We start from the raw sequence: 25,493 nt of genomic DNA, 5'->3' as shown, positions 1-25,493 counted from the left end.
TTCTGCGAGACAGGGACGATGCGTTGGTGGTGCGCACTTTATTTTTGACCAAACGTATTTAATTGTTTACATGAATGCTTCATGTATTCAAACATAATTCGCATCGCGCTCCATGCCGGATCAATTCAGCGCGCCCATCTTAAACCACTATGCGTTAAAGCATCGTTGCGCGTTTTTCCTGCACGACTTGTGTTCTTATCTTTATTGCATATCATCTGAAAATGCAACAGTCTGTGCACATAGACATCTTCAGGCATCGCTCGCTGGTGGGAACGTCTCCTCTGCAACTCCCCGATTTATAATGAAACCAAGACACTACGATTATTTCAACAAGACTGAATGTGACAGGATTGATTGCCCTGACATCTTGACATCCCTCTCATCAGCTAGGAATGTCGTGCGAATGTCGAGCCAAATAGTCGGACCAAAGTGTCAATCATCGTCTCCTATCTTCTACTTCTATAGCACCTTGCCAAGTACGCACTTGCAGGGCTTTAAGGTTCCTCCATAAACTTCGGACTCTCGCACAATAGTAAAGTGCTGGGCGATGCTCTGAAATGAATATATCGCTGTTTGCCTAAAAGTGGACATGCTGCAGGGTTCGCTTTAGCGCCACGCAGGCATACGTGCGGGCACACTTCCTCAAAATCCATTAGCGTGAAGAACATTCATCCTTGACGTCGTTGTCTGACTGCTATACATGGAACGTTGGAGTGTATGTGTGCTGTGTGGCGGCGGCGGCGATCCACTTACTGCCTGGTCCCTCGTCGTTGTCGTACCTTCCGCACAGTACCGTACACTGCAGAGAGCCTGCTAGGTACCTGTGCTAGACTTCAGACATGTAGTTCTGCTCGCTACGCTCCGTGCAAGGCAAGCACCAAGCAGCAAGGGGGTTGCTGCATGTTCTCAAAGCTGTCTCGCCCTTAGGTAATCCGAAAGGAGGCGCTATTTTGGCGGAGCTGTTCCCCTACCTCCACTAGGAAGGTTTCCTCACACAGCAAAAAGTACCGGACCGGACAAAAGTAACTATTGCGGGAAACAGGCGCGAACATCTCAACGAATTCCTTTAGTATCCCGTCCCATTGCGACCTCCCATTTCTGGTTTCTGGGCATCACAGCCTCTTCCGTATTACAAGGGCTCATGTGGGGCTGGGGACGGCGATTGGAACACCTGTGTGTTGGTGTAAGTCGTCCTGCCCGCCTCTGCGGACGCTGGCGTCTACAAGTGCACCTATGTGTAGGCGAACTGCATATTGTTAAGGCACGCCAGATACCTATTACTTATTGGAGGGTTTCCCCCCCCTCAGCGAGGACGCTGATTGCATTGACTACGGCACCCCCTTCAGCGGCTGTACTGCTGCTAAGTCGTTGCGTTGCCTACCCCCTGCGTCAAAGTCCGTATTGCAGCAGGTCTTGTAAGAATATACACGTCCTGACGTTTTGGACTCCGTTCAGCGCTCTGGGCTCTGTGGCCATTGCGTCAGATCACCTTGGATGGTTCTCGAAGCTACGTGGAAGAAGAGACACACACACAAGGGTGTCGCCGTACTTTTGTGGTCGTGTTTTTCGGGATTCTGGATGTGATCACTAGCAAACAAGGTTAAGCGAACCAACTAGTAACTCTATCCGGTCATCCAAAGGATCCGCTGGCGAGGGTTTTTGTTGTATCGGATGTAGCGAATGATTAGATAGAGGCCGCTGGCGGTTCCTCTGGGAGAACCTCTGGGCTCGTTTGGACGGTACAAGCTCGTGAAAAAACCAAAAAAAGTCAAAAACGCCGGGAAACGTCAAACATCAAACGTTGGGGGAACTCAACCTACCACATAGCGGTTACACCAACGTACCAACCTCCCGGATTGAAACTTCACATGGCACGCTTGCTGTCGTAAATGCGTTTCACATCAAGAAAATGAATGTCTTAGGTATTTTATCTTTCAAGGCGTTTTTTTGCGCATGTTTTGTATGTGTGCACAACTGCGCGTGTGGGTCCGCCCACCCAGAGAGCGACAATGCCCCACCCCGCACAGAGGTCTAAGCTCATGCCCAATAACTTCTGAGAGTTTTCTGGATGCCTCCTCAAAGTTTTAACGTGTTACAAGTTACAACTGCCGCACAAGTGCGGGGGGCGTTCGTAAAAGCCGGGGGCCCCATAGACGGTTCATGCTGAATCTCCTAATTAGGGTACAGTTTCAGTCGTTATCCCATTAGTCATATGGGCTTCCCCCTTTCACAAACGCCGCCCGGACGCCTTATTTGTGTGGAACCTGTAACATGCATCATCGGACGCGCTGTCGCCTAAGCCCGGCGATATCGTTTCAATATTTTATGATAAAGCTGTTTTTGCGATCAGATGCATGTATGTAAGGGGTGGGCCTGCCATGCCAGAAGGGATTCCCCTAGCTGCTCTCGCGGACACCGGTGGAGATCCAGACCCACCGATCGCAGTCCTTTAGCTTGAACATGTGTCCCCTTTTGATAGATGAATGATCGTTTCTGTTTCCTTAAGACTAATCTAATGTGTGGTCGGAAGTTTTTGGAATCTGAGGGATCAGCGACACAACGGCATGAACTGCTCGCGTGTATTACCGGTTGATTCAGTAAGCTCCACACTCACGAAGAGTGTGAAGTAAAATGCAGTTTCGAGTAGGTATGACCAAGGTTGCTTTGGTGCCAATTATTTGGTTAGACATTGGGTAGCGGAGTATGCAAGCTAAGGTTGCAAGTATAAAATCCCCTTCATGCAATGCTATACCACCAAGATTTCTACCTCCCTATTACCTAAGTTTTGTATACTATCATCCACTCTAGTCATTGGCCTTTTGTCGTTATCGTCAATTTATGTTCCAGCGTTGCTAAGAAGAAACGTTGGGGGAAGGTACTGCATTATTTGACACTTAAATGAGTTCCTCTTCAAATTTCACGTCTGTTTTTATCTCTGTTACTTTACATTGCGACAGCAGGAATACCCTGTTCCCCAATAATAACCTGATTCTGCAAATGTACGACGCTAAACCGTGTATTGCCTAATTTAGCCGCATTGCAGCAAATTTTACGGGCGCTGCTTAGTTCGGCAGGAGACCATAGCATAAAACAAAATCGGTCAACCGCAACCCAACAAGCAGCCTGACCAAATAATGAGCTCTCTTTCAAATTCCAGCACTCCTTCAACGTGCACTTTCACTTGTACTTATACAGCCCTCTTCGAGGCAATCACCTGTCGTGTAGGACGGATGTGACTCGTCTGGACGCAGCAGCATCACGAAGACTAAATCTCGTCGTTACGAACTTCCCATGCCTCGGATGGCTGGTTCCATACGGCAAACAAGCCACGGTTGTACGGCAAAGAAACCCTAGCCGTAACACCCTCAGCATCAAACCGTCATGCGAAGCGATTGTCAAAGTCAAGTACTTTCCTCGCTCTAAGAACATTAGATAACCTGCAGAGTAAGAGCAAGAGGAAGCAAGGTCGGACCAATAAAAGTTTGATGCCCAACATCCAAACCAGTGATCTTCAGACCACCCAACATTTGAATGATGGAACGGTCTTCCATGTTTGTGTCCTCTCCACCTTCACGAAGGCTAAAAACAAAAACTCCAATAACGCTCACTCTACCAAAAATACATCTCACCCCATAATGCCTGCCTCGATAACCGACCTAAACCTGGCTAACCTGGGCCTGCCGAATCTTCTCAGCTCGGTGGAGAAAAGACTTGTGGTGGGGTCAGGTAGATCTGGAACATCCTATTTTAACAGGCAACCGGTCCACCTTCCTGATCTCGCACCAAAGCATGTGCCGACCTCGCACGGTAATCCACAATAATCCCGAGACTACATTCTCACGACAGAAGTCGATGACCTTCGAATTAAGTCACCAGCAGTAATCCGCTCCTCCTCACACTCACACACACAACGTGAAACATTTAAAATTTAGCATCCTGCGAACACTAGCTCCCTCTTAAAAAACGCACAAGTCTCCCAGGCCCCTTCCGTAAGACACACTGGTGACGTCAAAAGCTCTACGGCTTCGCACGGGGGGTCCATGACGTGGACACCACACAGCACCCCACCTTGGGCCTCCGCTCATTCAAAGAAAAACCTTCCACCCCTCCTCCTCACCAACGCCCTTGACATAGGAATATGGGTCAAATTTTTTGTAGTTGAACACAACTACATCCAACGAGGACCTCACAACTGAATTCAGTTGAGGTTAGCCAGCTCAGGGGAGTCCATGGTGGGCGCGTACATGTCACGCTCCAGCTGGTGAAGAGTGTACGGCGCGGCGTTGTTGTCACGGCGGATGCGGCTCTGCCACGAGGGCCACTCCGCGGCGATCTGCAAGTTGACCGGGTTGGCTGCGCGACCGACGCTGCCCTCCGTGGCGGCGCCGCCCATGCGCTTCTCCAGGTAGGCGTACGGGATCTCCTGGAGCACACTGCCACGCAGCCCGGCAGCAATGTCGCCCGGCGGGATGTCAAGCAGCGAGCGGCCGGCCATGAGCTGCAGCTGACGGAACGACATGGGCTGCGGGCACGACGGAGCACGACGACGGAGAAAGGGGTCAGGAGGAGGAGAAGGCTTAGCGTAGTAGATATATTTTCTACATGCCTCTAAAGGTTCGGATAGCAAAGGTTCAGGTTCAGGTGCAAGTACATGCAGCAGCAGCTCAGCTCACCGGCACCATCATGAGGTCCAGGTGCGTCTTGACGCCGTTGACCACCACGTACGCCTTGGTGGGAGCGATGAACTCCATGGAGGGCTCGCCGCCCTCCTCCAGGTTGGCGGCCCAGTTGTGGATCTCGACACCCGTGATGACGGCGTAGTCGGCCATGGCCGGGTTGACCGCCTTCTCAATCAGGTACTCCAGATCGTCACTGATAGTGCGCTCCGCAACCTTCACAATTCAAGATCGCAATGGATACATGGCAGAAAACACAGAAAAAAACGTCAGCATAATTGTCATCGTAAAGAGCAAACCGAGCGAACCATCAAGGGGAGATAAATAGGAGGGGACGCATGCAGAGGCGGAGGTGGTCGGGCTTCTCTGAGCAGCCAAAGCCAAGAGACAATCCGTTGGTTGTAACTGGCTCGTTGCAACTTACACAACGGACAACGAACAAGAACGCCCTAAGCCGTCCCTCCCTCCCATTAAAAAAACCGCTTCCTAGACATTCCTCGACCAGCCTACTACCAAATTTTTAACATTAAACCACCGATTCAAATGCCGTACACTACGCCATTCAGCGCCTATTACATTCAGTGATAGCACTGATCGATCTATCACGCGCCGATCCGCTAACTGCCTCCCTACCTGCGTCAGCGACGGCAGATCCAGCATGGCGACGTCGAGCTTCTCGTAGCGGATGCGGCGAGCCAGGCGCTGCTTCAGGATGGAGAGCTCCGGCTCCAGGGGGTCGTGCAAGCCCGGAGAGCGCACAGCCGCCTCGACGCCCTCGGTCTTCAACTCGACGAGGCACTGTTCGTTTCGAGGAATGGAGAGGGGGGTCGGGAGAGGTGGATACACAAAACAAACGTTTAGTGAGTTGGTTGGTAAGAAAGCTGGTAAGTTTTAATACTTACCCAGAGGGTCCCGGACCAGCCGTTACCACATACGTGTCCGTATTACATCACCTCCCTTTTTCGACCTTACCCAACCCCTCAGCCCGCTATTACACATCAAATAATACACCGTCAACTGCCACTTTTAGAAGAAGATGACAGACATGCAAACATGCAAGCTTGTCTATACGCGATACGCGATAATGTATAATGATAGCAGGAGCAGCAGCAGTAGCAGGCACAACAGTAGGAGGAGCACTAGCATAAGGCGAGGACGGTGCGCCATTCGCAAAGCTGCGTTGCAGCACCGACGTACCTTCTGCAGGGCGCCGCACGCGCAAGACTTCTTTGGCCTGCCAGGTCGGCTGATGGCGCCCATCTCGCCCTCGCTGTTGATGGCGATGTGCGGGAAGGCGAAGAACACGTAACGTTCCCTGCCGCCCTGCGGAGACACATCACAGGTCGGATACCACAGAAAGGATGTGAACACATGGCAGTATTGGTTAAACGCGTAGCTATGAATGCGAACGAAGGTTTGAAGGGGCGTGAAGCACAAGAGCACCTGATAGATAAGGACAAGGAACAGAAATAACACACAGCGGCCAAAGCCATTCACGGATAGCGACTCTCCACAATACTCTTGAGAGAAACACGCATACGGCCCAGGAATCCCCTTCAATGTAAAGTAGGGAAGGCTCCCATACAAACTGCTCCGTCCTTCTAGATTTATAGAGATGCATGTGGCGTGACCAGGACAACCAGTGTAACGTATGATTAGTATAGCAATGTCGAACACGCCACCAAGCCCGACATCTATGAACATGGGTCACCCACATTCCCCGGCGACGTCGTTTTCTATGAGGCATGGCGCCGTTTCTCCCCCCCATTTTCCTTTTTGGGCATCCATGCCGGCCATCGTGATGCATCCATACGCCTCCTCGACCCACGCACCGCGCAAACAGGCGAGTGGCTGAGACCGGCCTTCATGCCCGTCACACCGCAGGTCAGTACGGCACCCAGACCATTGGTGTTAAAGGAAGAACCGAAAGCAGACTCGATCTTGTCCTTCACCACCTGGGTGACTTCATCACGGCACAGATTGGTCATGGCTGCAGGAAAGGACGTTCGAGGGACGGACGACAGAAGGGCAAAGATCACATCTCAGCTAAATACCATTGCGGAATCAGGACAGCGGAATCAGCGCTTAGACACGCACGTGAATGATCAATTTTCCATGCAGAGTATGTATACAAAATAGAGTATATCCGACGTATCCTATATACGTGACAGACCCTACCACTCACCAATCGTGTTGTCACCGGTGAAGCCGAAGCCAGCAAGCACAATCTGTTACATGATAACGGACAACGGTAAGGACACCTGATTAATTAGATGGGCAATATAACACCTGTGCGCACCTCAACGCGCGCCATAAAGTCGTCCACGCCAAGCGCGGTCGGGAAGTATCTGCAAGTTATGAAGACCCATATTTGCCAATAACCCAGATGTAATGCAAACGCTTGAGAGGTGAGATTTTTTTTAATTCATACCGCAAAATATGGGCATGGCGGTCCTGCATGTGCTTGGCGAGGTCGACCTCCTCAACCGGAGCAGGCATGGCCACCGGCGAGCCGTTGGTTTGAGCGATAGCCTTGCTCTGTGCAACCGTCAGAGCATTGCTGGATTGAGCGCGAGCACTGCGGACACGGCGAGCAATGGGCTGCGCACGCACGGCCGGGGCGACGAGGAGCCCCTGCGTCTTAGCCGGCGCGTTAAGGAAGGATTTCTGTGCAAGGGCCATTTTACAGAAATTATATTTTCACACAACGATACTATGAAATGAACTGATTGGCCAGACTTGGTTAGCGTTGGCTCCTTATGTGTTGGCGGGTGAGGACATGTTCCTACTACTACTACATGCGATGTCGTGCGATGCACGACAACACACCCTACAACTCGCTTTCCATCCTGCATGCCAAGAATCAAGTATATATGATTGAAGATTTAATACATTGTAACTCGTCTTCCCCGGGATGTGTAAAGGAGAAATGGGGCGTAGTGGCATTTAAACATGATGAAATGAAATTGTATCAGCTTCGCTTAGAATGCCAAACTAAAGAAGCATAGCTCATGTATGTAGCGCGACTGACTTCCGGTCATCGTATGGCCAGGCCTTCGGCAGCCTGAACCATGTGGATGTAGACTACAGTATCGAGCCAAGATGACTTAATTAGATTACTAAGCCACATTCTCATGAATAATGCTTAGAAACAGTGAGAAATTGTGCATCAACTACCGGAATTCCAACCTTTACACCCAAGCAGTTGGCAATCGCACGGCATGTGGCCGCAAAAGGCCGCAGTTTTTAGAGTTGTCGCTGGCAGTTAACTTTACAGATGTGTTGTAGCCGAGTAGCTTATGATCTCAACAGTTCTGAAAGTGTCCTTCAGGACTGGCATAGGCAGCCAAGAGTTGTGCTACACGCGTTTCCATGTGAGATGTGACCTCACAGCTCTCCGCATGCCAACAGCAACTTCCAACCCTGCCACGGGGAAGATCCTTATCTTGCCGTATTGCTTGAGGCGGGTCAGTGCTGGCATAACCAACGCGTCTTGTCGTGCCGCGCGTTAAGGTAGCTGATCAAGCAGCGCTGCGCAATTTTGACTTGCAGTGTAATGTTTTGAAGTTAGTTAACGAGCGCGTGTGAGACCGTGTCGGAACTTCGGAGCTAGTGGAGCTTGAGCTTGTGTGTACGACGTGTGAGGTTGTGGCGCGCTAGCATGACTATTTAAGCGGACCAAATTATGAACATTGTAAGTCTAAGTTGAGGTTGAAGTCCCGATCCTCTGTGCATACGCAAGTATTTGCTTATTTTGCGAGGGTATGATTCGGGTCCCGCAGTGTGTGTGTCCAGTGGGGAGCACCCAGGGGGCTGCCGACGGTGCTTCGTTAAGGGGAAACATCATGGGCACAACGCCTTGAGAACTGATAACGAAAAACAAACGAAACCGCCAATGCTTCGAGGCGAACGCTTTAAGGCAGGCGAACGCCTGGATCCTACTTATCAGCAGTCTTCATGATGCCCGCCCGCCTGTGGCCCATGCATGGTTCTCTCGCCAAGACTGGCTTCCCCGGCCAGCGATCGTGCGGCATCCAGATCGGATTAGGCCCCTCTCCTAAACGCGCATCCAAACCAGGGCTCGGACCATGGACCCGGAAGAGCCCTGGGAACCGCCGCTATCGCCGCATCATAACTCATAACTCCGTGGTTTTATTTTATTTTGCGGGATGGGTTTATGATGGGCGGAACGGAAACCTTGAAAGCCCAAACCTTCAGCTTGGGTGATCCGAGCGCTGTGCGAGAGGTCCTCTTCTCTCCACCGTCCTTCTCCATTAGACCAGCTCCTCCTCCTTCCCTCAACAATGATGAGGTCACGATCACGATCGCGATCGCAATCGCGGCCATCACCAACAGAAGCTTTGATGGGCAGAGAAGTCCTCCTCTTTCCTCCCTCCTACCGTCATGGAGCAAAGGCGCAACAAAGAACGTCTGGATGGGGTCCATCTGGAACGTACCCGCGGGACGTGTGATACACCACACCGGCAGGTCACACGCGCTGTACGTCGCGCACCATCCTGCTGGCGTGGGAAACAATCATGTCCGACCAGCTGTACTTTAACCGGCACAGACGTACCACCGTACAACCAAGCACTGCAACGGCTCCCATGAAAAGGCTTCATTAGGACGCCCACGTTACACACACACACACACACATGCACACACATACGGTCTGTTTTCTGTATACATCAGTTCCAATTACGCAGGGCACACCGCGCCCTCTGTATCGTCAGCCTCTTTGACACGTGTGTGTAGACGACCGTTTACTTACCAGAACTTAACAGGAGGGCGCCATCCTGGAGTTCTCTTGAACCGCCTCTTTTACCCGTTACCCACTCTCTTCGTCCTTCGTCCAAGAACCACAACTTTGGACCCGGTGGATATCCAAAACAGCAGGAGGTCCGACTCTTGACAACACCAGAATCAGAGTGGGTTACGATTAGCCACAGCTGGAATCCTCTGCGCTATTTATCGCTTGCCTTTGCCCCTGCCGCGCCAAGCCACGCCACGCCACGACGCGCCGCGTGCAGCCGTCACTATATCTATCATTCGTGAGCAGCCAGCCCGCTGCCTTCCTCACTCCTCGCCCGGCCGCGTCCGTGTGTCCGTAGTCGTCATCCGGGAGGCGGAGTTCAGTTTCTTCTTGGATTGTCCTTTTTAACTCACTCCGCATCCATACATACCCACTCCCCGCGCACGGACAGCAACCGTGCCGCCACCACCGCCTCGACCGCGCCATGTGGTGGAACAACCCAGGTTCCACACCACGCGACACCAGCCTGTTCAACAAACTAACGTACTCCATCATAACACGCCATATGACACGCCGTAGGTCCCGCAAAAAGCCCCGGGCACAACACCAATAACCAAACGAAAGAAAAAGAACAAAACGGAACTTAACGAGCAAAGCAGCACGGACATCACTACTTCTTGCGCGCGCCACCACGTTCCTTGAGACCCAGGTTCAGGACCACATCCGGCGACACATTGTAATGTGCGAGCGACAACTCGTCGCGCATGAAGCCCACGCCGTCGCGCGCGAGCTTCTGTTTGTTGGCGGGCAGGTCCAGCACGGCCGCCAGCCGCCCCTTGAACTCCGCCACGGAATCTGACAGCGACGCTACCTCCACTTCCAGCAGCTGCCCGATGAGCTTCTCGTTGCCCTCGACCTCTGGACACAGCACCTTGACGCGGCTGGGCCCAGGGAAACGAGCCAGGAACTCCTCCTCCGGCTGAAGAACGAAATCACCAGCGACGCGGGCGCGTTTCGCATCGGGCTGATCCTCAGCCGGCAATGGCGGCGCCTCGCGCGGCAGAGGCGGCGCAGCCGGTGTCGCTGAAGAAGGCGGCGGCGGCGGTGGCGGTCCGCCGGCGCCAGTTCCGGCGGCTCCGCCAGCCATACCCTGCGGCCTCTGCATGCCCATCCCCATCCCCATCGGCCCGCCCATTCCCATGGGGCCGCCCATCCCCATCGGTCCGCCCATTCCCATCCCCATGCCCATCCCCATGCCCATTCCCATGCCCGGTGGGCGCATGCCCATCGGGCCCCCCATGCCCATGCCCATGGGCCCTCCCATCATGCCCATCGGTGGCCGCATCATGCCCATAGGACCCCCCATGGCGCCTCCCATGCCCATGCCCATGCCCATGGGCCCTCCCATCATCGGAGGCCGCATCATGCCACCTTGCATGCCCATGGCCCCCTGCGGCGGCGGCGGCGGAAGCGCTCCCAGCCCGCCGCCGCCACCGGGCCGTGCGGCGGGGCCTAGCGTTACGGCTTGCGGGATAGAGGGCCCGGTTCCTGAACCCGCTGCGCCGGCGCCGGCACCGGCGTTGCGCTCCGCCGTCTCCGCCCTGCTATCTGCGATGGCGCGAATCTGGTTTTGTAGCGCCTCGCCGCCTTGCGTGGCTCCGTCCCAGGCCACAGGCCGTCCCACTCCAGACATCATCTTGTCTTTGATCTCCTCGCGCACCGCCTGTGCGAAGAAAAACAAAATGGAACAAATATTCGAGCAAGGTAGACGGGGTAGAGGTGAAACTCACGACCACATGCAACACATCTCCGAAATCCATGAAACAACGCTTGAAGAACGCAAATTGAAGATCACTGGAACAGAAAGGTCCAGTAAAACATGGGATCGCAGAAAGTGGCATTCAACTGTCCAGAGGGAAGGGCAAAAGCGCAGTGGTCAGAAAAGAACCCGTGGTGCTCAGGTGGCTCGGAATTAGGACAAACCAAGGCAGAGCGCGCGCCCCTCTTACGCTCACGCCGTACCACGGCTTGCCGCTGTGCCCATATCCCTTAATTCAGCTGTAGGCGCCTCTGTGTTTTCACACAGCTAACTACCACCGCTGCTTCATTACAGTAAGATCAGAAATCGCGGTCGCAAAAAATCGCGTTTGGCATCGATGTATTAGGCGAACGCAAACTTTCCATGTCCTAAACCTGCCCTGCCGTACCTGCTGTAGTTCTTCCTCTGTGGATCCAAAGATATCGGGTCGCGACACCGCGAGCCCCACGAGGTTGCGAGTGATCTCGTCATCCGTTGCCTGCACCGAGCGGTACGACGCACAAAGAAGAACATGTGTATGAAAACGCCTTCTGTAGGCAATACGGCGAGGAGATAAGAGCATACCACGCACGTGGTGCGGTGCTCATGCATGCGGATGGAGAAAAGAGCAGCAGGCGTCTTCCCCCGCTGGCCAACCCCGCCGTGGCCCCCCCCGGGGCACTCAAAATGGCCCGTCCCCAGTCAGCCTCACTTCGCCTCGCCGTGCCCCATGGCCCTGCTTCTTACCTCCCCCGCCCCAAGTGCCCCAGAACCTCCCTTCATCCTCCCTTTCACCTCACCTTGGTGGTTTCCCTGATCTTCGAGAGCATGACGTCTCGCTGCTCCCTCCAGCGGGGGTCAATGAGACTGATGCGCATGTGCTCGGCCATCTCCTCAATGGGAATGAGCTCGCCTGAGGAACGCGTGTGAAGGGGGGTGCAGAGGCGTGCGGCGGGCGGACTGATACACTGGGAGAAAAGGCCACCACAAGGAAGCCATCCACACCACAATTGTGGATGGCCCAAGCACCACCTGACTGCTCGAGGTCGGAGAGAGTCAATGTCTTCCGGAGGGTAAGCTAGGGGTTAGTGCGATTGAGCAGCAGAGGCATGGCCCACTCCCACCCTGGAAATCCAGGATGGGAGTGGGTTTTGCAGATGGTGGGTAAATCGAACGGCGTTGTGAAGTCGGGTTTAATGCGGAGTGGACGGAGCGGATAGCAGTTGAAGGGGGAATCATCCGGGGCCTGGTTGGGGAAAGGGAAAGGTAGAAAGGGGAGAAAATAGCCGAGGAGTGGGCACAGAGAGGGTGTGCGACCGCGTTGCACATCACTTCACAATCTCTTAAGCGACGGTTTAGCCAACCCGATTCAATCCCAAGGCTGCACATCTTTTCTGAGCTACTCTGCTCTGAAGGAGCTGCTGCTGAAATGGCCTGCTTCTGCCCTCCGGGACGCCCCCCCAGGTGATGGAGCCCCACGCACCTGTGATGGGCGACACGACAAACTTGGTGGGGTCGTAGGACCTGCCGGCATGCGTCCGCACCGCCTGGCGAGTGTAGTTCTTAACAACCTTGATAGGCGCTTCCTCCTCCTCCTCCTCTTCCTCCATGTCCATCGCGGCATCGGCGTCCTCAGAGGCCGGTTCCGGAGCGGCGTTGGCAGCGGCCGCGGCTGGTGCGGCGCCACCGTCGGCGCCTTCCGGCGGCGGCGGAACACCGCCGTTGGCGGCGGCCGCAGCGGCAGCACGCGCTTCCTGCGCGGCTGCTTCCGCCACCATCGCCCTCTCCTCCTCGTCCATCTCCATATCCGCTTCCTGAAATGCAGGTCGTTATTATCATTATCATCATCATGCGGCCACTATTGGTTGGCCACTACTCGATCCTAATGCTTACTTTAGCCCCACCCCAAGCTATTCAGGGCATAAGCATAACAGATGCCACATACGCATCATGCAGGTACAGATGCATACATACATATGCGGACGGACCTTGATGCCTTCGGCCGTCGCCGCCTCCTGCTGCTGCAGATTGAGAGCCTCCAGCGCTTCGCGACTTTTGTTCATGGCAATCACGTCCCGAAGCGTCAGCGGAGGTGGCAGCTCCAGATCCTCGTCGTCTTCGAAAGTGATGGTCTCCACCACCACGAAGTCGTGCCAGTCGATGGCCTGTCCAGGAAACACAAGTGTCCAGGGAACCGACCAGGGGACTAACAACCAGCGCGCTTTGCAAAGCAACCTTCACGCAACCTTGGTCGTCTAGGCGGCATCGGCCGGGTTACCTGGGTGAACCACCCAACTGTCTGTGGCAACCAGCACCACCCAGCACATTCAATGGTGGGCCGTTAGGTACACTATCGCCCGTTTTGGCGCACACACAAGCGCTACACGAGACCCTCTCAACAAGACAAGCTGTTTAATAGATTTACGTGTTTCACATATCAAGATACTAAATCCATGAAGTATGAGAGAATGAGGTATGAGGAAAGGAATCATGTACTATCCTAATATTTTAAGCCCATTTTAAAGGGCGGCGATCGGGGGAGGAGGACCGAGGGCTCAGCAAGCAGCACACACCTGGACGGCCTGTCGTTCTCGCTCCGCTTCGTCAGCCGCATCCTGCGCCTCCTTCTCCTTGTGCCGCTCCCACTCCAGCCGCCGCAGCGCCCGGTCCAACACCGCGGCCCTTCACACGCGTGCGAAGGCAGATGGGGGACAGACAGGCGGGGTACAGGGAAATCCACATGTGCTTCATTGCCATGGTTGTGGTTGTGGTGGTCGTGTTGGTCGTGGTGGTGATTACAGGACATCATATGTGATGCAAAAGCAAAAGACCAAGTGCCAATGGCGTCCGCAACACCGACTGCTGGGAGTCCGAGGGCTGTGAGCAGCGTTAGGGGTATTAAAGGACACGACACGGCGAATGTTTGCGCGTGTGCAGCTCTTTCGGACATGCTGACAGAAGGGCGGAGGGAAGAAGCGGAGGAGGGAGGGGGCGCAATCGCACACATGACTCCCGGACACACACAAACCCACCACCTAACCTTCCCGCGCCCATATGTTTTAGATTGCTGCCGTACCTGTCCGACGAGTCCTTGGCCAGCCGCTCTTTGAGGCCCTTCTCCGGCATCATCACCCGGCTGTACGCATCCGCTAAGGCGGTGAAGAACGCAAAAAGGCTGTGGGTGGGCTTCAGAAAGTTGAACTGTCGAGGGAGGGGAGGGCATGAGAGGGGGGCCGCGGTATCACGTCGCCGCGGTATCAAGTTACAAGTTACAGGTGCCGCACCAGTGCGGGGAGGGGTTCCGTCAAAGCCTGATGGGGGCCATGGACTATACATCAGGGAGGCGGAGGGGCAAGGGAACACGGAAACACACACATATTTAGAGACATACATGTATACATACATATACATGCATACACACGTAAGCGTGAGAGGAAATCCAATAAAGGTCGCGGACAGTGACGACTGCGAGGATCGCCTCCCCGCCAATTTCGGACACGCGTCCAATCAAACATCTTTCCACGAACATCTTTTCCCACGAGCTTCATGGGATGAGCGTGTAGCCGCCGATGGAGCGCTAAATCCTTTCGAAGTCAACCGAAGCTAAACCCCAGGACTCCGGGTCCCTTTCTGCACGTTATCCATGTCCGTGTCTATGTTGATCGTGCAAACTTCAGACCCCCTCAAGGTGGGGGTTTTCCTCATACCCCCCAACCAGACCCTCCTACAGGGCCCCTCCTGCGCGCATGGAGTCCTGCGGTCCCGCAAGCCCCCCCAAAACCCCACAACCACAGCTCCACCCCCCTTTCGATGGGTGGTCGATGTGGGTACTTTGGACGCCGGCAGTTGACTCCTTGCTCCTTGCAAATACCCCCCACCCCCGCTCCTTCTCCCCACCTCCCTCTTTTTACCTGTGGGTTCGTATGCTCCCGGCTGGAGAGACCCGCTAGGAAGCTCTTGCCGTTTCGCGCCACGAACTGGGCCGTGAGCTTGATGATGTCCAGGTCCTGGGTGGTAAGGCCCTCGGGCACGTGCACCTGCGTGGGGAGATGGGTAGGGAGAAAGGTAGGTAGGGAGAAAACAGACGGAAGGGCTGTTGGCAAGGAGGGGAGGGGACGGCAACTGCCAAGCCAAGTGTGTTCGTTGCACGGCAACACACACACACAATGTGTGCACCTTTTGAAGACGTGTTGGAAACACGGGCACAAACTCGCCTGCCTGGGTGTGTGAGAAAAAAAGAGGAACACGAATACACACGCGTGCGCACACACACACACACGGGAAGTGACGTTACGAAATCGAGGAACACCGCAGTCCTTCAAGACCCAAACCCGGCCTACGGCCACAACAAGGACGACAACTCGGCAGTTCAGGAGGGAGGAGGGTTGGAGGAGGACAGCGGCACGGGGCAGGGAGGGGCGGGACATAGCGTAACACCTGGCAAGTTCTACACGGGCGGAAACGAGTGGGTAAAAATCATGTGAGGGCGTTGCTTGATGATGAAATCATCTTTGCGCTGTGTATTATTCCCCCAAGATGCCGCGATGTCGGTCGCGGCCCAGCTGTTTGCATGCTTGCATTCGCACCTCTCCTCAACCCCCCTACTCCCATTGATTCCATCCTCCGCACCTCACCCCCCTCCTCATCCCCCTCACCCACATCCCCGCCGAGTACGAGTAGCTACGACTACCTAGAGCAAGGTCTCTACCGACATGGAGACTAGGCGGCTGCAGAACTGGCGTTACATCGCTTTCTATCCCCCGTGCGTTCACCTGACCTGCAGCTGTAGCTTACGTCGGACTCCACCACAGGCGCAAGCCCTTTCCCCCCCACCTCCATCCCACCTGCCGCCGTCCCTTACCCAACCCTTATCATAAAGGTTGACCCCCCTAACTCTCCGAAGCACGCCAACCTCCTCCAACGCCAAGTGATGCGTAGCATGAGACCTTGTGCTTTCGCGTGACTAGCTTGTCAGTTGTCACTCCATCAACTCTCGCCCGCTGCCATAACCCTCCTAGCCCAACCTAAGCCCGCGTAAAACCCCAACCCTGCAGCCGTAGCCGCCCTGCTATGGCAGCGCCCAGGCGTACATTACGACGGCCATGCGCACCGTATAGAGCTCGTCCTCAGGCTTCTCCAGTGGTTTGACCGTGGCTTTGGGGACGACGCTAACTGGCGCTGCGGGGATTGCAGGCACCACGGGTGCTACGGGGACGGGCGCGCCTGGCGCTTGGTCCTTGGGCGCCTGGCCGTCCTCCGCGGAGAAGTCCTTGATCTGCAACAACAGACGAGGGCGGTCATGGAGAGCAGCCACGGAAAAGGGGTTGTACAAGATTGTGAAATGCGAAAAAATCGCTGTAGCAGCACACAACCGGCAGGCGAAGCGCCCCATGCAGGGGTCGTGTGTGCTGCCGCTGTGAGCGTGTGTCCCAACCCAGGACCGAGAGGGTCGCTGCTGTCTACGGCAGGCTGCTGTGGCTCGAAGGCCAGAGGCGCCTCTGTCGGTCCTTTGCCTGCTGCCGGCACACTAAAGGGCCCACCCAGACTGCGGCATAAGGCCCAACCGCTCATTAGAACCGCCCGGCCCCATGGCTTTAGCTTTCGTCTCCTCATCCAAAACATTCAAAAAAGTTCATGAAGACACCAACAGCAAGGAAACAGCTGCTGGGAGGCACCGCCAAAGATTCCGTGAGTTGCTTGGACTGGAATAATGGATTGACGCGGCGTTAGTTATGGCGTGTCTGAGGCCACCCAGCCTGTCCGGACGTTCCGTTTCCTGGGGCGCCCTGTGCTGTGGGTCCATAGGGCGACGGGATGGGCCTGAGAAGATTGTGGGTGGCGGCACGAGAGCCTGTGTGGGCGATGCAAGCGTCCGCCACCCACGCAATGCGGTTGTCCTAGCCCTGTGGGAGGCTGGCTGCTCAGCGGCTATGGGACTGCGGCCATACTCGCCATAGCCCAGACTTCCTCATTCCATGTACGCTCCGTGACGGAGCTTGCGATAGCTTGCTGCTACTGCCGCCAGCCACCGCCGCTACTGCTGCCGGCGCTCCCATTGCCGCAACTGCCACTCCGCCGCTGAGACTGGTGCCGCCAGTGCACGGTCCCGCAATCACTTGCCGGATAGCTTGCCTGGCTGCTGCAACCGCCAGACTGCCGCTTTCGCCCGTCGGTATGCTGAGCAGCAGCCTCAGCGTGCTGTATGTGCTCCCATGAAGCCAGGGTGAAGCTAATGTCATCGCCGCGGCTGTTCTGCAACTGGCAGAGTGGGCAGCTGCCAGCGCCACGGCTGCCAGGTTGAGAGGCGCCAGTGAAGTTCTGAGGCCGTACTGGTGAGCCGCTTGGCCGGTTGGCTGGTGCGGCTTTGCTGCGAACAAACCCGGCTTCCGGCCCATGTGCTGAAGCCTCAGGCCAAGCGCAAGCGTTAAAGCCCCCGCCGGCAGGTATGCAGCTCCGCGGAATTCTGCGCACCTCCATGCACACTGGTCCTGCCCGCACTGGTCCTCCCATTCAATCTCAATCACTCACCCGAAGTTTGTAGTAGGCGTGGTAGGGGTCCGTGGCCACCAGGAAATTGAACTTAACATTATTTTTTTCGTTTGAAAGGATACGCTTCTCGAACTCCACGCCTGCAGCAGTAACCCACCGAGATAGAGAGAGGGCTTGTCGGCAACGTAGCCGCACAGACACCCGCCAAGCCACGCACGGGTGCTGCTGTCCCCCACTGGCTCGGGCCCCGCCAGCAGCAGAGAGGGCTTGGACAAACAGCTCTGCGCCCGGCTTTCTATTCCACCGGTAACCAGCTCACCGTTTTTAGCGACGAACTGAGCTGTCTTGTCAATAATCGCGCGGATATCTGGCGGCGGGAGAATTACACCGACAGCCCTCGTATGCGTAATGACCTTCTTCAGCCCCTCAATATCCGGAATGTAAGTCGAGGACCCGCTGCCAACTCCGCCAGCAACGACAATGTCCGTGGATGGGGGCACTGTCCTCGCCTCTCCCGCCGGCACAATAGCTCCTGCATTCTCGACTTCGGTCTCCATAGCCCCAAGCTTCCGTTAAGAAAGCCTGGGGCCCTGGTCTGCGAAAAAGTACTCTCTCTGATCGGCGCCTTGCTTGACCGAAAGAAAGCTGACTGCCAGTTTGTTTACTGATATTGTGGTCAAGTTTGATGCAGTCCGAAGCTACACAGCTATAACCAAGAAACAAATCGCCAACTTCAGGCAACTGAGATGTTCGCTTGCTTCGGTAGGCCTAGGAAATGCGGGTAAAGCTCAAAGAATGTACCAGTAAGTAACTGAACCATTACGTTTCTCGCATCTGCATTCCTGCGAAAACAGTCGTGGGTGACGTACAGCGCCTCTACTAACAACGCCACCACAAAGCAACTCATTTAGCATTTACATCACCATATTTGCGATTTGCCTTGTGTAAGGATGTCTGGATTGGTCTTTATACCTATCTAAGCGGCGGCGCATGTGATCCCAACTACCTGCTAGCGAGACGCAACATTATGGTACCGGCAGTTATCCTTTCGGCGGGTTTAGCTGCTCTTTCATGGATTGCAGTTCGGAAACTGCTCCTGAAGGACTCGCGACAGAAGCGTGCACGGCGGATACGCCGGCCTGCACCCTTGTTGTCATCAGAACCTGACGAAATCAGCTTGATTGTGTATAATATTCTTGCCGATCATTATTGCACGCCAAAGCGATATCCGTACGTCCGCCCGGAGTGGCTTCATTGGCCGCACCGTTGGGAGGCGCTGCAGGAACAGATTAGAAGCTTCGGCTCGGATCTTATCTGCTTGCAAGAGGTGGAGCCCTCTCGGTAGGCTATTGATTCCTGCATGTTGCGTGAAGATCTCCTCCCGTACCATAGAGGACAAGGTGCCGTTGTTTTGTGCTCGGGTGTAGCCGAGTCCAGGACCGTCTGGCGTTTGGGTTTTAATACATAACATACGTATAAACTCCTACGACTTTACAGTGCAGCTTACAATGCCTCACACCGGGCGTTCACACGTGAAATGCCGCCCTGGAAAACGTCTTGAGGCCATCCCAATCGGTAACCCCCCGGCCCCATGTCGCTGGACATAGCGCGCGCAAACTCTATACCCGCTACGTTCTACGGTTGCTTTTGACAGTTGCTGAATCTAAACTGGGAAGCTTCGGTGCTGCTACCGTTGCATTTCGAACTAATCAGCCAGCACTCCTGGGTTCCATCCGCTGACAGCGACCCACGGGTCGCTCCCAACCCAAGTATGAGCAGCGGACTGCAGACATGGTCGTCGGCGTCCCTGTGTTGATGCGAATGCACTTCGTTTGATATGGGCTTCTTGGTTGTGAGTCACCACTTGTGTTGACATTTCGGTGCCAGGTATCTCACTGTTAAGGGCGTATCGAATCTTCCCTAACCACGCCACGACACAAACCCGCTTGGCCCGTTCCTGATCCCACCATCCTGCCTGCCTCAAAGACGATGCCACTTCCTTATCAAACAAGGAGGAGGAGGATTGCCCAATCCTACGTGCAATTCTTTCGGACCCATACAACCCGACAAATCTACCTCCTCTACCTGTATACGTACCCATCATGCAGATGGAACCAGATGCTAGCTAGTCCTGCGCTGACGGACTATGCGGGCTTCTTACAGGTACGCACAGGGTCTTGTGTGTGTGGGGGGGGGGTCTGGAACAAAAAGGAGGAGGAAAAGGTGAAAGAAGAGGGGTCACGGAAGAAAACGAGGGTTATGGAACTACAACGCGCCATACGGAATGGGTGATCAAGGACGTTCAGAAAAAACGGATGACGGCGTTTGACAAAGCGGGCAGCAAGAACTGCTCTGGCGCAATTCTGGCTGCTACTCGTAAAATCCCTGAACCTGCACTTCTGTGCTAAACCCTAAAGATTACCGTCACAGTTGCGGCGATTGTGCGTCTACGTATTGCTAGGCTGCTGCTACGCTGCTACTGCTGCTGCTGCCATAAGTACTCCTGAGTTTGTCGGTCGGTAAGGCTACTGCTGGGCTGCTGCTGCTACTGTTACTGCTCTTACTGCTGCGGCAGCTACTGCTGCGGCAGCTACTGTACTACTGCTGCTACTGCTCATGTCTGATGCCATCACTCGCCCCAAGCAGGACCGTCGAGGCGGTGAGAGCCTAATCTGTAATGCCATCCTCTACCGCCCGGACAAGTTGGGCCTTGTGTGGCACGAGAGCCGCACCCGGGCCCTGCTGGCCGCTTTCACATTCTGGGACGGCCTAGGGCAGCAGCAGGTGCGCGCGGCTGGGTACGGGCCGCCACCAACTATAGGGCGGAATAGGGGATATGGTCTGCCGGGGGGGACATGCCGCCGGTACGGGCCGCTGCCTATACCGAAACGGCGTTTGGCGACACACTGGTCGGTCGGTCGTAGAGCTTCGTCCCTCGGATGGTGTGTCCCCTGGGCAGGGCAGGGGAGGGCAGTGTTTTAATTCTCATCCCGTTACTATGCGCACACACATACACACACATACACGGATGCTGGTGGTGGGTGCGGAACCTGAGCGATCCACTGAGAAGTTGACTAGGGTGACTAGATGAGGGTGTCCCGAAATGCCGGGGAAGGCAGGGTTTCGCTGGGTAGCGGCCATGGGTGAAGATATGGCCCCCTGTCCCACACATCAGCTCAGTAACACCTCAGTAAACCATCAGGGACCTGAAGACATTTTTTCCACGCATGGATCCCTCGACTGGTTGCCGCAACACTCGCGCCGCCCACCAACACGCCCGCATCCGTGTCCTCCTCGCGCTGACACACAAACGGTACCGAACGCGGCTGCCGTACAGCTGCTGTACGTGGCCAACATGCACCTCGAGGGTTCACCGTACCGACCCAACGACCGCATTAGTCAGACGCGATCTGCGCTGCAACGGCTGGAGGCGCATCAGCGCCAGTACGGCATTGCACCCGAGGATGCGGCCGTGGTGGTTTGCGGCGATTTCAACTCCGGGCGGCACGAGACAGTGTGCCACTTCTTACACAGGTACATGGATGGATGGAACCGTGGATGGGCGGGTGGGGGCGCCAGGTCCATCGTCTCGCATGTAGCCGCACCAGAAATGTGAGGACCGTCCGCGTCATATCAATGTACATAAAGTCGCCATGCCACACCATGTCTTGTATATGAAAGCACCGCTTCCATTAACTCGCAGTAGCGAGCTGTACGGTAGTAGAGCAAAAGACAAACGTCCAGCGAGTCTCCATGCTGGTTGTCTCTGTTTGATTTACATTACTGAACATCTGTGCCGTGCACCGTATCTGTGTCGTACACCTTATCAAAATCCGTAGTACCGTGCCTCAAATCTCGCATCCGAATCCCGCCGACCCAGGGGTCGCTTGGAGGGCGGTACCACGGAGCCCCACATGCCCAAGGTTGAAGTCACCAAAGCCAGCATCTCCCATCCCTACGCGCTCCACGAGGCCTACAGCAGCGGGGGACACGAGCTGCCCTTTACGAGAAAGGTGCAAAGCGGCAGCGGACCCGGATCCTCCTCGGATAGGATGCTGCTGGTGTATGTATGGCTCCTGAGCACCGTGTAGTACAGCGCCTGACGTTGCTGCTGGGCCCCGTGTGCGCTTCCGGGTCCCGGGCGCCCCCGGCAGCAGCAAGCTGTCGGCGGCAGCGGCGGGTGGCAGCGCCGGCGGCGGCGGCGAACGCGAACACGAAAGCGAGGGCGGTACCCTTGGCGCGGGCCGCGGGTGTGTGTTTTGTCGGTTTTTGTCGTACTGCAGCTGCTGCCGATACAGCTGTTGCTGGCCGGGTCCCTTTCCCGCTCGCTAGCGCCGGAAATTGGTACTTGGAGACAACGACAGCGTGTTTTTGTGTGTGTATACAAAATACGATATATAATATGTCGTCGTATCATTTAATGTTGTGTGGTTGTGTGAGAAGTGGGAGGTATTAGCTTCACGCCTGGCCACTAGCCTGGCAGTCCCTACCTTACCCGTCTGTACGTGTCTCTGCCCGGGGGAACATACCCTATCCGTTCCATTGGAGGCTCCGCGCCTCTTCTCATGCTCTGATGACCCTCGCGCGTCGCAACTGCCTCCACGGCAGCGCAGGCACTTTCCCTGCTCTCCGCCGCCTCCTGGTCGCACACACACTTCATCTTGGCCACCACCCGCCAGCCCCCTAAGGTTTCTATGTTTTCATTCACTAGTTCCCTTCTTCTACCCGTCCTGTCCTCCGTACCTCCATGCCCCTCTCCGTCTATCTGTCTGTCTGTCTGTATAAAACCATTCCGCCCTGGATATCCCGGTCCTATCCTATCTTCGACCCCTGCACCCTTCCTGCCTGGACCCCGCCTGCCCCAGAATCCCTTCCCCTCCCCTAGAAATCCCCGCTCACTGTCCCCCCCCCACATGTCCACACCTCACCTCCCCAGGTCCCCCCCCTGGCCTCTACCCTGGACTTCATCTGGGCATCATGTCAGTTGGAAGTTGCGGCTCTGTACTGGCCGGTGGAGTGCCGTCACGAGGGCCTTATTGAGCATCAGGCACTACCCAACCAGCACTACCCTTCGGTGAGTGAGTTCAGCTGTCCACAGGGCTGGCGATGCCGTGCGACTGGAGGGAGGGGGATTGGAGAGGAGGTTGGGGTGGCGGGGATGGCCGAGGAAGGAGGCGAGGGAGAAGCGGTGGCGAGGTGTGGCGGCCTTCTGCCACCTTCCGTCCACATCGCTCGGGAGGATAAGGAGTAGGCAAATTTTGATTTAGTCAAGGACGGGACTTGAACCCCTGGCCTGGATGGCCCGGACGGTGCTGCTGAGACCTTTACAGAGAGATCACATATGTGTGAGAACCAGGTCCAAATCCTTAATACAGTCCTCACGCTTTACTTCGCCTTTTCTTTACACTTCTTCTCCTACAGTGTTGGTCTTGTCTTGGAGTATCCGTCCATGGGTTTTACTTTTCGTCAATCGTCTGTGCTTCATCGTACCTACCCCCCTTCGGTCCGTCCTGCACACACGCCCTCTCTCCCCCCCCCCCATCGCCCACTAGGACCATTTGCCGATTGGTGCCGTGCTACGGCTGAAGCATTTCTACGTGCCACCGTATGGCGACGCGCACCCGCCGCTGCCGCCGCCGTCAGGGGCCCAGCCCGATGCGACTCAGGAATACAGCAGTGGCCCAGAGTGCGACGCATCGGAGCTGGGGCTGCGGCTGGGGCTGGGGCTGGCGGGACATGGGGCAGCGGAGTCCAATCTCGTGGCGCCGGGGCAATCCAACCAAAACCGCCCCGGACCTGCGCGCCTGAACTAAGCCACCTAGGACCCGGAGGTCAAGGAGGATCATCGCGAGGGATTCATGAGCCGCAGCACGGTCCAGCGCACACATATGCAGACCACCGCATGTTGCCAATGTGACGTCATCTCGTTCCACGCACGAGATGAGGCGCCCTTCCAGGTATCTACTTATTGATTTTCCTTGTTCGGTCCTTTTGGAGGTCCTTGCCCTTTTGGTGGTTCTTGGGGTACCTGAACGCGTGCAGGGGGAGTGCAGAGGGAGGAAGGAAGGGTGGTTAAGAAGAGGAAGGGTTTTCAAGGAGAAGGGAGGTGGGGAGGGGTTGGGGGGAGAAGAAGGTTACGGCCGGCTCAGACAAGACGAGATTAGGGAAAGGAGGGGAGGGGTGTTGGAGGTACGGATGTAGTAGTTCGCGTTCAGGTGAACGATGGTGGATACGAGGGACCGCAGCAATGGCTCGCTGCAATCTGTAAGAATTTGGAGGTGCACGACGAGCATGAGGGCTGCCACAGGTGTGAGAAGAAAGCCGGCGAATCGAACATTGGTCCAGACGTGAACTGCCTGAGCTGATGAGGTCTGTTGGGGAGAGAGAGAAGAGCGTGAGAAGGCAGAGGTGGCGAGGGTGGTATTGAGCATGATAAGGAACGACATTGTAATGTGGTGTGGTGTGTGCGAGTATCATTAGCGAGGGAGGCTGGGGAGAATGAGCAGCGGGATAAAGACAGGGATGTTTCCACTTCATATCTTTCCTCAGTGTGTCGCCAAACTGAGCTCAAAGCAGGTGAGATCGGACTCGGTTAGGCGTTCGGCAATACGGTCGATACGGGGTGTCGAATACCCTTTATACGATGTGGATTTCAACCTCAAGATCCCTTCAATTTGGCACAGTTAACCTCGGTCAGCAAGTTTACCATGAGCATAAAACCGTCCAGCCCGTTATATTTTACACCCTCCAAGGTTACCGGGAACCTCAAGAGCCTCGAAAACATCGGGAGCCTGAGAACCTCGAGAGCAAGGAATCTCGGGAACCTCGAGGACCTCGGGAACCTCGAAAACCTCGGAAACCACAAGAACCTCGGGAACCTCGAGGACCTCGGGAACTTCGAGAACCTCGAAGACCTCGGGAACCTCGAGAACCTCGAGAACCTCGGGAACCTCAAGAACCTCGAGAACCTCGAGAATTGCAAAAAATGCCGTACTTTATTTTCAGGAATGTTAATGACTTCTGGAGCTTCCGACATCCCTGATATCTTGATATGGCAATATTTGGTGTCTTGTCGTTTGATTAAGTTGTCCGCTCTGTACTGTACAGGACTGTGCATTACCTCACCGTAGTGCGCGTTTGATCTTAACACTGGATCTACCATGATGAATTATAATATGGCTAGAGTGCAGGTCGGGCTGGACGGCTTCGTGAACCCGGCAGATGTTAACCTTGTCATGCAGCACCACGACAAACAAGTACTCAACAGTTTTCCGCCCGCTGCTTGTCAAGATCTATGGTGCAAGCAATGATGGCAGGCCAGCCGGTGAATTCACAGGTTTTTTGTACAGTGATTCTGCTGACATCATTGTGACTGCTGGCCATATCGTCGGCTTCAGTGGAGTGGGGCCCCAGGAAAGGGGGCCACCTGCAGAGAAGTTCAGGGCGCGCTACGAGGACGGCTTTGAGGAGGATGTGATGCTGGTGAACCATGCACCCAACGATGTCCCGGACATTAATGGCTCCGAGGGACCCCTTGATAATGCCCACAAGTTGTCCACGGCAGTCCAGGGCAGGGCCTCCTGAGTAGCCATTGTCAGCAGGAGCAGCGATGGAAATCTGGCCCACTCTTGTTGATGATACCATGCCCTTGCCAAAGCTAGGGCTTGGAAAGAAGGTCGAGAAGCCGATGGCATAGACAGTGTCACCAGTGCTGGCACAGATCACCCAGCAATGAGTGAGGTGCACACCGGGAGCCATGGAATGTCCGGGACATCGG

The 25,493-nt window shown here is 55.4% G+C and overlaps 3 protein-coding genes across 3 annotated transcripts; 1 reads left to right on the top strand and 2 right to left on the bottom strand.

The window, feature by feature from the left end:
• Positions 1 to 2,881: 2,881 nt before the first annotated feature.
• gon30 lies at positions 2,882 to 7,397 on the bottom strand. Its single transcript, XM_002951460.1, has 8 exons — positions 7,108 to 7,397; positions 6,976 to 7,024; positions 6,862 to 6,904; positions 6,509 to 6,666; positions 5,874 to 5,999; positions 5,310 to 5,474; positions 4,674 to 4,892; positions 2,882 to 4,522 (listed from the first exon to the last, which is right to left on the bottom strand). The coding sequence occupies exons 1-8, from the start codon at positions 7,356 to 7,358 to the stop codon at positions 4,199 to 4,201; spliced, it is 1,335 nt and encodes a 444-aa protein (XP_002951506.1). The 5' UTR covers positions 7,359 to 7,397; the 3' UTR covers positions 2,882 to 4,198.
• A 2,702-nt stretch (positions 7,398 to 10,099) lies between these two features.
• Positions 10,100 to 18,273, bottom strand: spl1 (splicing factor 3a, subunit 1; the record flags this gene model as incomplete). Its single annotated transcript, XM_002951459.1, has 13 exons — positions 10,100 to 11,152; positions 11,637 to 11,726; positions 12,028 to 12,140; positions 12,711 to 13,041; positions 13,216 to 13,392; positions 13,801 to 13,909; positions 14,304 to 14,428; positions 14,512 to 14,538; positions 15,139 to 15,264; positions 15,404 to 15,445; positions 16,338 to 16,502; positions 17,756 to 17,856; positions 18,036 to 18,273. The coding sequence occupies 13 exons, from the start codon at positions 18,271 to 18,273 to the stop codon at positions 10,100 to 10,102; spliced, it is 2,697 nt and encodes an 898-aa protein (XP_002951505.1).
• Positions 18,274 to 18,743: 470 nt separating this feature from the next.
• On the top strand, positions 18,744 to 23,529 carry VOLCADRAFT_92068 (uncharacterized protein; the record flags this gene model as incomplete). Its single annotated transcript, XM_002951547.1, has 7 exons — positions 18,744 to 19,057; positions 19,825 to 19,879; positions 20,420 to 20,500; positions 21,054 to 21,250; positions 21,597 to 21,729; positions 22,653 to 22,790; positions 23,269 to 23,529. 7 exons carry the CDS (start codon positions 18,744 to 18,746, stop codon positions 23,527 to 23,529), a joined length of 1,179 nt encoding a protein of 392 aa, XP_002951593.1.
• Between the last annotated feature and the right edge of the window lie 1,964 nt (positions 23,530 to 25,493).

The sequence above is a fragment of the Volvox carteri genome (genome assembly GCF_000143455.1).
Source record: "Volvox carteri f. nagariensis unplaced genomic scaffold VOLCAscaffold_24, whole genome shotgun sequence".
NCBI lineage: Eukaryota > Viridiplantae > Chlorophyta > Chlorophyceae > Chlamydomonadales > Volvocaceae > Volvox > Volvox carteri.
The sequence above is the reverse complement of the archived record's forward strand: the minus strand, read 5'-3'. Positions and strand labels throughout refer to the sequence as shown.

Bases quoted from the DNA above. Each gene is read 5' to 3' on its own strand.
- gon30 (XM_002951460.1), bottom strand. From the start codon at position 7,358: ATGGCCCTTGCACAGAAATCCTTCCTTAACGCGCCGGCTAAGACGCAG. The intron at 4,893-5,309 runs GTAGGGAGGCAG...TGAATTGTGAAG, and splicing joins ATCTGCCGTCGCTGACGCAG to GTTGCGGAGCGCACTATCAG. The intron at 4,523-4,673 runs GTGAGCTGAGCT...TCGTGCCCGCAG, and splicing joins TGGACCTCATGATGGTGCCG to CCCATGTCGTTCCGTCAGCT.